General features: G+C 43.1%; 1 protein-coding gene across 2 annotated transcripts in view; it reads right to left on the bottom strand.

Moving 5' to 3' along the window:
- Positions 1-9,875, bottom strand: part of LOC124265037 — a 35,415-nt gene extending 25,540 nt beyond the window's left edge. The window contains exons 1-8 of one of the 2 annotated variants that reach the window (XM_046699825.1): positions 9,811-9,841; positions 7,096-7,169; positions 6,597-6,642; positions 6,198-6,328; positions 5,422-5,570; positions 4,787-4,950; positions 3,544-3,640; positions 992-1,184 (exon numbers count right to left, since the gene is read on the bottom strand). In XM_046699825.1, coding sequence (XP_046555781.1) covers positions 992-1,184; positions 3,544-3,640; positions 4,787-4,950; positions 5,422-5,570; positions 6,198-6,328; positions 6,597-6,642; positions 7,096-7,158 — 843 coding nt within the window. In that variant the 5' untranslated portion in view covers positions 7,159-7,169; positions 9,811-9,841. Of the gene's footprint in view, positions 1-991; positions 1,185-3,543; positions 3,641-4,786; positions 4,951-5,421; positions 5,571-6,197; positions 6,329-6,596; positions 6,643-7,095; positions 7,170-9,810 lie in introns of both variants that reach the window. The other variant, XM_046699822.1, reaches the window with a different exon arrangement.
- Between the last annotated feature and the right edge of the window lie 3,623 nt (positions 9,876-13,498).

Here is a 13,498-nt window from a genome sequence, read left to right on the forward strand (position 1 = left end):
TCTGGTGTCCCCCGCCGTGATATTACTGGAATATTGCTAAAAGCGGCGTAAAACTAAACACACTCACTCCCTGCAGACGTAGTACGTTGATGGACACATCACTCGATCCTGAAGTTGGTTTGTTCAACGACGCACTCAGCAATATTCCAGCTATATGGCGGGGGTCTGTAAAAAATCGAGTCTGGACCAGACAATCCAGCATTCATGAGCATAGATCTGGTTACAGTATCCTACACTACCAGCAATAGTTCCACTGGTAACAGTATCCTACACTACCAGTGATACCTCACCTGGCTACAGTATCCCACATTACCGGCGATACCTCACCTAGTTACTGTATCCCAGACTACCAAAGATAGATCACCTGGTTGCAGTATTGTAAACTACCAGTGATAGCTCACCTGGATACAGTATCCTACTCTACCAGTGATAGCTCACCTGGTTACAGTTTCCCACACTACCAGTGATAGCTCACCTGGATACAGTATCCTACTCTACCAGTGATAGCTCACCTGGTTACAGTATCCCAGACAACCAGTGATAGCTCACCTGGATACAGTACCCTACTCTACCAGTGATAGCTCACCTGGATACAGTATTCTACACTACCAGTGATAGCTCACCTGGATACAGTACCCTACTCTACCAGTGATAGCTCACCTGGATACAGTATCCTACTCTACCAGTGATAGATCCCCTGGATACAGTGTCCTACTCTACCAGTGATAGCTCACCTGGTTACAGTTTCCCACACTACCAATGATAGCTCACCTGGATACAGTATTCTACACTACCAGTGATAGCTCACCTAGTTACAATATGCCACACTACCAGCGGTAGCTCACCTGGTTACAGTTTCCACACTACCAGTAATAGCTCACCTAGTTACAATATGCCACACTACCAGCGATAGCTCACCTAATAGCATAATCCCACACTACCAGCGTGACTCACCTGGTTACAGTATCCCAGACAACCAGTGATAGCTCACCTGGTTACAGTGTCCTGGTCCTGCAGTGTCTGGACACACGGTGACGGAGCAGGTGTAGGTGACGACGTTGTTGTGGACGTACAACTGCTGGAAGTAGAATGCGTAGACTGGAAGAAACGCCAGGTTGTAGCCGTGTCTGCCGTTTCTATAGACGGTGAACTCGTCAGCAAGGCTGGGGTGGTCGATGCAGTGACTGTACGAAATACCCACTGTAGTATGTTGTCAGGCAGTGTTACATGATGTACAACAATGTTTCACCTGTTATTCATTGTTCTTCTAGATTCAGTGAGTTTCCGTGGTGTAATATATTTAACCTTGGGCTATATTTAGCCTTGTGCTACAACTCAAAAGGCTTCTCCAGATGCTGTGAACAGCCTAGAATGATTTGTAGACTAACGCTTAGTGCCTGAATGGGGAGATTCTAGACTTGCTTCATTTAGGGCTTTATCATTGCAGGGAGGGCTAGGCAGTAGGGAAAATAATGTGGTTCACTGACTGTGAGGGAGACTAAACAATTTAGATACAAGCTCATTCAATAATATTCCAGAGGATAAAAAAGTAAGATAAATGGCAACATCTTTATTATACATGTATTATGATGCGACATTTCGGTATAGACTCTTATACCTTCCACAAAGTATCTAACTTTCTTATAACTGATCAACTTCTAAAATGCCTATCAAACGGACTATTCCACGGGGGTATATAATGAGAGTTCACTCAAACGGACTATTCCAGGGGGGTATAAAATGAACGTTCACTCATCAGATTACATCTCAAGTCACCAGCAGACCAGCATTGTCTGTGATAATCATATAGGTATATACCCTGCCTCGCCCTAGTCGTTTTTGGTGTCACCCGAAGTGATATTGCTGGAATATTGCTAAGAGCGGCGTTAAAACCAACTTCACTCACTCACTCACTAGTTTCAAGTTGGATTAGTGTTGCTGAGAGGTTGATAGACTAAGTGCTACAATCACTGCTCTTGTGTTTAGTACCTCACAATTTGTAGTGACACGCAATTTTATACTGCAATAGTCATACATTTGTACTGATTTGTTTTGATTTGTGAAATTAGTCAGATTATTGAATTCAATATTGAACTTGTTAATTATGGCTCATTTCTTTCTTTAGGATGGTTTGGCACCTAGTTCTTTTATGGGCTGATTCCCGGTTAACTTTTAGGTTTCAACATGAGATTCAACACGCAGCAATGAGTAGCTGTATTGGTCGAGTTAGATGTTAAGTGCTGTTGACCGTTAAAACGTTTACGGCACCTGCTGTTTTTGTTTTATATATACTATTCACACTTTGCTAAGGATCAAATCATGGATTCAACAGAAAACTATGATGTGGGGTCAAATTTGGTTTAAATATCTAAGCCTATTGTAAGCATGGATCCTAGGTTTCAGTATGTCACTGCATCTTGTGGATCCCATACCTGCTATTGACAGGTGTTGTGTACTTGACACTGACTCGTTCCATGATTTTTTCAAAATGGTTGATTGGTGCCATGAAAACCATTTTTATGGTTACTCATGTATCAGGTGCATAAGGTTAGATTAAAGTGACTGTTTGCCTAAAGAGGGGTTACCATATTATTATTTGTCCAGTTTTAAATGGATACACTTTCAAATTATGAATCTACGTTGAAGTAAAGTTGTGATTTTTTTGTGATCCTTAGCAAAGTGTGATTAGTATATAACCCGGGTTTCATAGTCGTGGTCAGGGCCCCGTTTCACAAAGCTCACGTAAGCTTAAGATCTCGTAACTTTCCTCGTAGCATTCCTACCTCCTATACTGTAACATTGACTTACGATAGTCGTAGCGCTACGAGAGTTTTGTGAGACGGGGCCCTGAACCATTAATTACATTGTAGACTCGTTCTAGTCTACTTTCTTTTTGAAAACGCTTGACATATTCAGGACAAATTCACCTGGCAAGAGGTAATCATTTATCTGTCACCGTACCTATTCCGTGGGTTTCACCCAGGTGACGAAGATCAATCTCCTACCACCCGAAACCCCCCACCCCACCCCCTCCCTTCTCTGTGTGTATAGTCCGTACGTTTGGCTCATAATCGGACCGATGAATTGCAATCTAACTCGAAAACTAATAAACATATAGTACAGGTGTGTGAGAAATGATGGCGACAGCACAGCACAGGTAAGTGATTCAATAACTTTGTCGGCACTTGTGCACGTGCTCCGCTTACACCTGGCTGTTCCTCTCTTTGCAGTCCTCCCTCGTAACAAATAGTGAACCGTGTTAAAATTTTAATGATAGTTTGTTAAACAACATTTTTATTTTTAGGACATAAATTCTGCAAAAAAATCACAGAGTTGTTCTGATGTTTTGATTATGATCGGCGTTTCATTGAGTATTATATGTTTAGTAGTTTTCGAGTTAGATTGCAATTCATCGGTCCGATTTTGAGCCAAACGGACTATAGTCAGGTGAAAATCCGTTATCTAACGTGGGAAATTGGTTTAGACTGCGAGTAGTGAGTCAACAACTGACGTGAGTCAACAGTAAGCTGTTATATACATTACCTGTGTGTTGACGTATCGTTCCACAGAGGGAGTGTAAGGTTTAGGGGAGGGCCTGACTTGGCTATGCAATGACGAGGTAGGAAGAACTGACCTTGACCTGAAGCACACAGGGTATATCTTATATATTACATACATGTAATGACATTGTGACATATTCATTCCCGTAGAGGTATATTTAATCCATAGGGGCAGTAGGGTAGCCCAGTGGTTAAAGCGTTAGCTCTTCGCGCCGAAGACATGGGTTCGATTCCCCACATGGGTACAATGTGTGAAGCCCATTTTTGGTGTCACTCGCCGTGATATTATTGGCATATTGCTAAAAGCGGCGTAAACCTAAGCTCACTCACTAATTCATTTATCACATATTATGAGATAAACCGACCACAGCATCATGTTTGTTCCGTTGAAGAAACAAGAAGTTCCCAATTATTGCACATTGCAATTCTGAAGACGTATTCTACCCCAGGAGTGAGTGAGTGAATTTAGTTATACGGCGCACTCAGCAATATTCCAGCTATATGGCGGCGGTCTGTAAATAATCGAGTCTTGACCACACAATCCAGTGATCAATAGCTTGACCATTTGGGATACGATGCCATGTGTCAACCAAGTCAGCTAGCCTGATCAACCGATTCCGTTAGTCGCCTCTTACGACAAGCATGGGTTACTGAAGACCAGTTCTATCTTCACAGGTCTCTACACAAAGAGACAGCACTGTGCCTCATGTGGTGGTGGTGGTGGAATTGGGTTTAACGTCGTGCTTGAGAATATTTCGTTCATATGACGACGTGCATGCGTGTGTATGTGTATGTGCGGCTGCTTGTACTAGCCCAGACTGAAGCTGGTTTTATAGTGCTAGCCCACTGAGATACCATGCCACAGTGAAGCATGAATACCCCACTCAGACACATCATACTGACTCCGAGCCGACCAGTCCTTGTTGCACCCATTAATGCCGAGCGCCAGGCAGGGATCAACAACTACCATATTTTAACGTCTTTTGGTATGACGCGGTCGGGGATCGAACCCACAACCTTCCGCACTCCGGGAGGACGCTCTAACCACTACACCACGGAGGCGGTCTGTGCCTCATGTTGTACATTGTGCGACTAAAGACACTGAAACACACAGGAGTCAGGTTGCCGATCACGGTCGTCTGTCCACGGACTCTCCGACTCGGACATTGGTTTACTTTACAAGTGTTGACTTTCTAACAGAGTTAGATCAACTAATATCATTTTACCTGATTTCTTTGATCTGATGACAAGGAACATCTTCTGGCCCAGGTTAACCTCCCCTGTCACAGGGTGCAGATCTGCTGACGACTCCGCCGGATCGTCAGTCGTTACCAACATCGTCAGCCCAGATACCGGCACATGTACATGCAGATGATCGTTGGTAGCATCTCTGTCGTAAATAGGAGTGAGTACATTGTTTGAAGGTTGGTGAGTATGTGAGTGGATTGGTGAGTGGTTGGGTTCTTGGGAGAGGGAGTTGGTAGGTGGGTTTGTGGGTGGTTATGTGTTTGAGTGAGTGAGTGGGTCGTTGAGTGAGTGAGTGGGTGAGTGAGTGAGTGAGTGGGTGGATGAGTGGGTCAGTGGGTGAGTGGATGGTTAAATGAGTGAGTGAGTGTTTGAGTGAGCGGCACCTTACGGTGCACTGTTTGGGAAGGTTGGGTAGGTGGTTGGATAAGTGCTTAAGTGCGTGAATGAGTGAGTGAGTGGATGAGCGGCATCTTAAGGTGTACAACATAGGTCGGTGTTTTTGCTTGGGTACGTGCTTGAATATGTGCCTAAGTTAGTGATTGAGTGCTTAAGTGATCATGAGGGTACTTGAGTGAGTGAGTGGCACTACCTGAGTACACCGGCCTAAACTCACGCGTGTACGTTGACGACTGTTGTTACAGTTGCAGGTGCCCCATCTTGCGTGAGCTTCTCCTCACAGGTAACGGTGAATAACCTCGTGCCTCTGCCCCCGGTCAGATGGTAGGAGGTATCGTTCAGTTTACGGAAGACCACAAAGACTTTCTGTACCAGGATAGATAGATAGATAGATAGATAGATAGATAGATGGATGGATGGATAGATGGATGGATGGATGGATGGATGGATGGATGGATGGATGGATGGATGGAGAGATGGATGGATAGATAGATAGATAGATAAATAGATAGATAGATAGATAGATAGATGGATGGATGGATGGAGAGATGGATAGATAGATATAGAGAATCTAGATAGATAGATGAGATCAATTATATAAACATGAGTTTATAAAGATAGATATCCGAGGCTTGCCGAGGATATAGATAGATAGATCAACGAGTGTTGATATAAGATATGTAAACACGAGGGTGAGATTCTATTTATCATCAAAAATCATTCTTCATTAGTTTTCAATGAAGATGTACATCTCTCAACACTGGATAGACTTGCAGATGCAGCGAGATAGATTGTGACGTCATAAGTTGATGACGTCATAGCATAGGGATTATACCAAATCTACTGTCAAAAGATAGATCCTAGGAGATATCATATGATCTCACACAAGCGATATCTCCTGTGGAACACAGTTATGGATGATAAAGATAGATACCAACTGCATGAAATAGTTGGACAGAGTTGACGGTGGAAGCGTAATGCTGTAGAACTTACCGTGTCGCCGAAGCAGTGTGTTGTGAGGCTATAGTTGCCCCCTGTCCCTACCGCGTTGCATCCTGGGGGCAATGCAACGTCATAATCGGCGGTGTCTGTACAAAGGAAGGCCAGGTCCCTGCTCACACAGTCTGAACAGGGTACAGACGTGATGTAAATGTAATATTAACGTCAGGATTGTGATACCTGTGTTTTTATGTCCACGATCTCAAAGAGTAGGGATGTTGTTGACAACTATATATATACTAATGTATTTGTATGCTATTGTAGACTACGCTACTGAAATCACCTATGTTGAAGCATGGTGTATCTTTTGAAAACAACTGCTTTTTCGACTTATACGTGTAATCCATACCCTTTGAGACTTTGTGATTTACATGACAGTGTTTCAATATTTACCCAATGTGAAGAAACTTCCAGTGACACTCGTAGCTGAGGACACTATCTGTGAATATGCAGACAGAATATATATACTGAGAGGCAAAAGAAACATCGCAATATTGGAAATGACGTTAAAGTCTCAATGGAGTATTTGAACCTAATTTTTTTAAACATACACCGGAAGTCAAGTTTGGGGAAAACATGAATCATGGCCGTTTTGCCCAATAAAGTATTGTTTGAGATTGATGTTTGAAATGGTTTTTAATGTGGAAAGGGAAGATTTTGCACAAACACAACATTAAAATCGAGATGCACGTGCATCATGCATGCATTCAGGCATAAATTGCCGGCTTGAATGGCAATCGTTCACTGTTTTCTGAACAATATTTCTATAACGATATATGGTATATCAATCATAATACTGGAAACTATGCGTTACTATCACCGCTGCAGGAGATATATATTCATATATCGATATATCATATATCAATTATAAGTTATAACACTGGAAAGTTACCGTCATCGCAGCAGCAGCCAGGACTGTGATGTTCCTCATCCTGTAGTGAGGCACCTCTGACATTGAGGAGGAATCTAAATAACATGGTATGGATGTTAATATAACTGCACATTCTACCATGGCAGTAGAAAAGGGTAATACTTGGTCAGTTAAAGTCAGTACGAGGCATGGAACCACGATGTACACATTTGAATTATCTACTAATTCACAGAAACGCTTTTTGTTATGAAAAAAAATGATAATCGTCGTCATTATCGAAGTTTCAAGTTGTCAAGGCGATCAATACAGGATCATGTTATCTTAATGACCTCGCTTTAACACAAGTACACCTGTAGTTAGTTCATTGACTGACCTATGTCACCATAGTGCAATCTCGTCTTTTTACAAAATATTTTGAGATTTTAAACGAGGAACAGGACTGGGATACTGGTAATTTTTGTAAAATATGTTTCTGGTAATGAAACGTCATTTAATGGCCCCATCAAGTGACACAGGTTCATCTGACTATAACCTCTGTACCTGTAGGACTGTTAGTAAGGTCCTTACGTGTGTGATATGACTTCCTGCTTGTAATTATAACCTCTGTACCTGTAGGACTGTTAGTAAGGTCCTTACGTGTGTGATATGAATTCCTGCTTGTAATTATAACCTCTGTACCTGTAGGACTGTTAGTAAGGTCCTTACGTGTGTGATATGACTTCCTGCTTGTAATTATAACCTCTGTACCTGTAGGACTGTTAGTAAGGTCCTTACGTGTGTGATATGACTTCCTGCTTGTAATTATAACCTCTGTACCTGTAGGACTGTTAGTAAGGTCCCTTACGTGTGTGTGATATGACTTCCTGCTTGTAATTATGACTGTCCTGCTTGTCCTGCTTGTAATTATAACCTCTGTACCTGTAGGGCTGTTAGTAAAGGTCCTTACATTAGTGTGATATGACTTGTAATTATAACCTCTGTACCTGTAGGACTGTTAGTAAGGTCCTTACGTGTGTGATATGACTTCCTGCTTGTAATTATAACCTCTGTACCTGTAGGACTGTTAGTAAAGGTCCTTACGTGTGTGATATGACTTCCTGCTTGTAATTATAACCTCTGTACCTGTAGGACTGTTAGGACTGTTAGTAAAGGTCCTGTACTGTTAGTAAGGTCCTTACGTGTGATATGTGCTTGTAATTATAACCTCTGTACCTGTAGGACTGTTAGTAAAGGTCCTTACGTGTGTGATATGACTTCCTGCTTGTAATTATAACCTCTGTACCTGTAGGACTGTTAGTAACTGGTCCTTACGTGTGTGATATGACTTCCTGCTTGTAATTATAACCTCTGTACCTGTAGGACTGTTAGTAAGGTCCTTACGTGTGTGATATGACTTCCTGCTTGTAATTATAACCTCTGTACCTGTAGGACTGTTAGTAAGGTCCTTACGTGTGTGATATGACTTCTTGTAATTATAACCTCTGTACCTGTAGGACTGTTGTAGGGACTGTTAGTAAGGTCCTTACGTGTGTGATATGACTTCCTGCTTGTAATTATAACCTCTGTACCTGTAGGACTGTTAGTAAGGTCCTTACGTGTGTGATATGACTTCCTGCTTGTAATTATAACCTCTGTACCTGTAGGACTGTTAGTAAGGTCCTTACGTGTGTGATATGACTTCCTGCTTGTAATTATAACACCTGTCCTAAAGGACTATGGTAGTCTTACCCACGGTTACTATTTGATTGTTAGCAGGGCTCTTACTTGCGGTTAATATTTCACTGTTAGCAGGGTTCTTGCTTGCGTAACATCGGTTACTGATTGACCGTACTTGTGTGATGTCGACAAAGGAATCTTGTGTTATCTGTTAACACATTCTGTTATCTGTTTACACAAACTCCTGCAGCGTTTATCTAATCAGAGTGGCGACACACCACACATCATGCTGGGATCATATAGAGGTCTTCATCGCCGACAGCAGTGTAGTGGGAGAGATAAGCTTATGATACAGTGAGTCTTGTTTTACGCCGCTGCATTATAATATATATAAACAGGCGGATATATATCTGTTGTTAATACTAACAGTATAACGCGTTTCCAATAAAAGGAAAACACTGACATATAATAATCTGGCAGGTTCCCATGTCACCTGCCATATTGAATCAATTTTAACAACTCATTCGTTTGAAGCATGCTCCTGTGAACCTGTTGGTAGCTTTCACACTGAGACATCAGGTTTGAGAGGGAGTGGCTGATTATAATAACTTGGTTAAAATTGCATATGCTATTAGACCAACAAACATTGATAACATTAGCTTCTTGGTGGAAACAAAGGAATTGCTGTCAAAAGAAAAGGTAATATTCTGGTGAAAAACATTTTCCCATAAAATGAATTCGATATACCTCCCCTCCTCTCTCTCTGTCTCTCTCTCTGTCTCTCTCTCTCTCTGCTATTTACTTTCCACTTAATTGATTTAAATATTCTGACTGACTGACTGACTGACTGACTGACTGAGTTTGGTTTTACGCCGCTTTTAGCAATATTCCAGCAACATAACGGCGGGGGACACCAGAAATGGGCTTCACACATTGTACCCATGTGGGGAATCGAACCCGGGTCTTCGGCGTGACGAGCTAACGCTTTAACCATTAGGCTATCCCACCGCCCCTAAATATTCAGAAATGTCGTTACACTGTATGTTGTATTAAGCATAGCAAGTATTAATATGCACGTACCGTCCAGTGCAGGCTTGTATGAGTATCACTCCATCATCTGTCAGTGTCACTGGGTTGGGAATCTGCACAATCTGTGATAAAAGATAACTCGAGGGTGGTGTTCGATAGGTTATAGCTGTTCATATGCCCTGTAAAATGTTACGTCACGACTTTATGTTACGTCTCGACATATAGATAATAGGACATGTACCGAAGTCTATACAGTCGTAGAAATGTACTTTTATTAGCGGCCCAAATACAATGTAAGTAACAAGCCAATATTGGTACTGGTGTTTCGTGATGTATTGGTATTGGTGTCTCGTGATGTATTGGGACTGGTGTCTCGTGATGTATTGGGAATGGTGTCACGTGATGTATTGGGACTGGTGTCACGTGATGTATTGGTACTGGTGTCAAGTGATGTATTAAGACTGGTATCCCCTGTTGTATTGGCTCTGGTGTCTCCCGATGTATTGAGACTGGTGTCTCGTGATGTATTGGTACTGGTGTCTCGTGATGTATTGGTACTGGTGTCTCGTGATGTATTGGTGCTGGTATCTCGTGATGTATTGGTACTGGTGTCCCGTGATGTATTGGTGCTGGTATCTCGTGATGTATTGGTTCTGGTGTCTCGTGATGTATTGGTACTGGTGTCTCGTGATGTATTGTGGTACTGGTGTCTCGTGATGTATTGGTACTGGTGTCCCGTGATGTATTGGTACTGGTGTCTCGTGATGTATTGGTACTGGTGTCTCGTGATGTATTGGTACTGGTGTCTCGTGATGTATTGGTACTGGTGTCACGTGATGTATTGGTACTGGTGTCTCGTGATGTATTGGGACTGGTCTCCCGTGATGAATTGGTTCTGGTGTCTCGTGATGTATTGGTACTGGTGTCTCGTGATGTATTGGTACTGGTATCCCGTGATGTATTGGTACTGGTGTCTCGTGATGTATTGGTACTGGTGTTTCGTGATGTATTGGTACTGGTGTCTCGTGATGTATTGGTTCTGGTGTCTCGTGATGTATTGGTTCTGGTGTCTCGTGATGTATTGGTTCTGGTGTTCTCGTGATGTATTGGTACTGGTGTCTCGTGATGTATTGGTTCTGGTGTCTCGTGATGTATTGGTTCTGGTGTCTCGTGATGTATTGGTGCTGGTATCTCGTGATGTATTGGTTCTGGTGTCTCGTCATGTAGTGGTACTGGTGTCTCGTGATGTATTGGTACTGGTGTCTCGTGATGTATTGGTACTGGTGTCTCGTGATGTATTGGTTCTGGTGTGTCTCGTGATGTATTGGTACTGGTGTCTCGTGATGTATTGGTTCTGGTGTCTCGTGATGTATATTGGTACTGGTGTCTCGTGATGTATTGTATTGGTATCTCGTGATGTATTGGTACTGGTGTCCCGTGATGTATTGGTTCTGGTGTCTCGTGATGTATTGGTACTGGTGTCTCGTGATGTATTGGTACTGGTGTCCCGTGATGTATTGGTTCTGGTGTCTCGTGATGTATTGGTTCTGGTGTCTCGTGATGTATTGGTTCTGGTGCTTCGTGATGTATTGGTACTGGTGTCCCGTGATGTATTGGTTCTGGTGTCTCGTGATGTATTGGTACTGGTGTCCCGTGATGTATTGGTACTGGTATCTCGTGATGTATTGGTTCTGGTGTCTCGTGATGTATTGGTACTGGTGTCTCGTGATGTATTGGTACTGGTGTCACGTGATGTATTGGTACTGGTGTCTCGTGATGTATTGGTACTGGTGTCTCGTGATGTATTGGTTCTGGTGTCTCGTGATGTATTGGTACTGGTGTCTCCCGATGTATTGGTTCCGGTGTCTCAAGTTATATTGGTACTGGTGTCCCGTGATGTATTGGTACTGGTATGTCGTGATGTATTGGTACTGGTGTTCCGTGATGTATTGATTCTGGTGTCTCGTGATGTATTGGGACTGGTCTCCATGATGAATTGGTTCTGGTGTCTCGTGATGTATTGGTACTGGTGTCTCGTGATGTATTGGTTCTGGTGTCACGTGATGTATTGGTACTGGTGTCTCGTGATGTATTGGTACTGGTCTCGTGATGTATTGGTTCTGGTGTCTCGTGATGTATTGGTACTGGTGTCTCGTGATGTATTGTTTCTGGTGTCTCGTGATGTATTGGTACTGGTGTCCCGTGATGTATTGGTACTGGTGTCTCGTGATGTATTGGTTCTGGTGTCTCGTGATGTATTGGTACTGGTGTCCCGTGATGTATTGGTTCTGGTGCTTCGTGATGTATTGGTACTGGTGTCTCGTGATGTATTGTTTCTGGTGTCTCGTGATGTATTGGTACTGGTGTCCCGTGATGTACTGGTGCTGGTATCTCGTGATGTATTGGTTCTGGTGTCTCGTCATGTGGTGGTACTGGTGTCTCGTGATGTATTGGTACTGGTGTCACGTGATGTATTGGTACTGGTGTCTCGTGATGTATTGGTACTGGTGTCTCGTGATGTATTGGTACTGGTGTCTCGTGATGTATTGGTTCCGGTGTCTCGTGATATATTGGTACTGGTGTCCCGTGATGTATTGGTACTGGTATCCCGTGATGTATTGGTTCTGGTGTCTCGTGATGTATTGGTACTGGTGTCTCGTGATGTATTGGGACTGGTCTCCGTGATGAATTGGTACTGGTGTCTCGTGATGTATTGGTACTGGTGTCTCGTGATGTATTGGTACTGGTGTCTCGTGATGTATTGGTACTGGTGTCCCGTGATGCATTGGTTCTGGTGTCTCGTGATGTATTGGTACTGGTGTCCCGTGATGTATTGGTTCTGGGGCTTCGTGATGTATTGGTACTGGTGTCCCGTGATGTATTGGTTCTGGTGTCTCGTGATGTATTGGTACTGGTGTCCCGTGATGTCTTGGTGCTGGTATCTCGTGATGTATTGGTTCTGGTGTCTCGTCTTGTAGTGGTACTGGTGTCTCGTGATGTATTGGTACTGGTGTCTCGTGATGTATTGGTACTGGTGTCTCGTGATGTATTGGTACTGGTGTCTCGTGATGTATTGGTACTGGTGTCTCGTGATGTATTGGTTCTGGTGTCTCGTGATGTATTGGTACTGGTGTCCCGTGATGTATTGGTACTGGTATCTCGTGATGTATTGGTACTGGTGTCCCGTGATGTATTGGTTCTGGTGTCTCGTGATGTATTGGTACTGGTGTCTCGTGATGTATTGGAACTGGTGTCTCGTGATGTATTGGTTCTGGTGTCACGTGATGTATTGGTACTGGTGTCTCGTGATGTATTGGTACTGGTGTCCCGTGATGTACTGGTGCTGGTATCTCGTGATGTATTGGTTCTGGTGTCTCGTCATGTAGTGGTACTGGTGTCTCGTGATGTATTGGTACTGGTGTCACGTGATGTATTGGTACTGGTGTCTCGTGATGTATTGGTACTGGTGTCTCGTGATGTATTGGTACTGCTGTCTCGTGATGTATTGGTTCTGGTGTCTCGAGTTATATTGGCGCTGGTGTCCGTGATGTATTGGTACTGGTATCCCGTGATGAATTGGTTCTGGTGTCTCGTGATGTATTGGTACTGGTGTCTCGTGATGTATTGGGACTGGTCTCCCGTGATGTATTGGTTCTGGTGTCTCGTGATGTATTGGTACTGGTGTCTCGTGATGTATTGGTACTGGTGTCTCGTGATGTATTGGTACTGGTATCCCGTG

Source organism: Haliotis rubra, unplaced genomic scaffold, assembly GCF_003918875.1.
Source record: "Haliotis rubra isolate DU_JTF1 unplaced genomic scaffold, ASM391887v1 Scf958, whole genome shotgun sequence".
NCBI lineage: Eukaryota > Metazoa > Mollusca > Gastropoda > Lepetellida > Haliotidae > Haliotis > Haliotis rubra.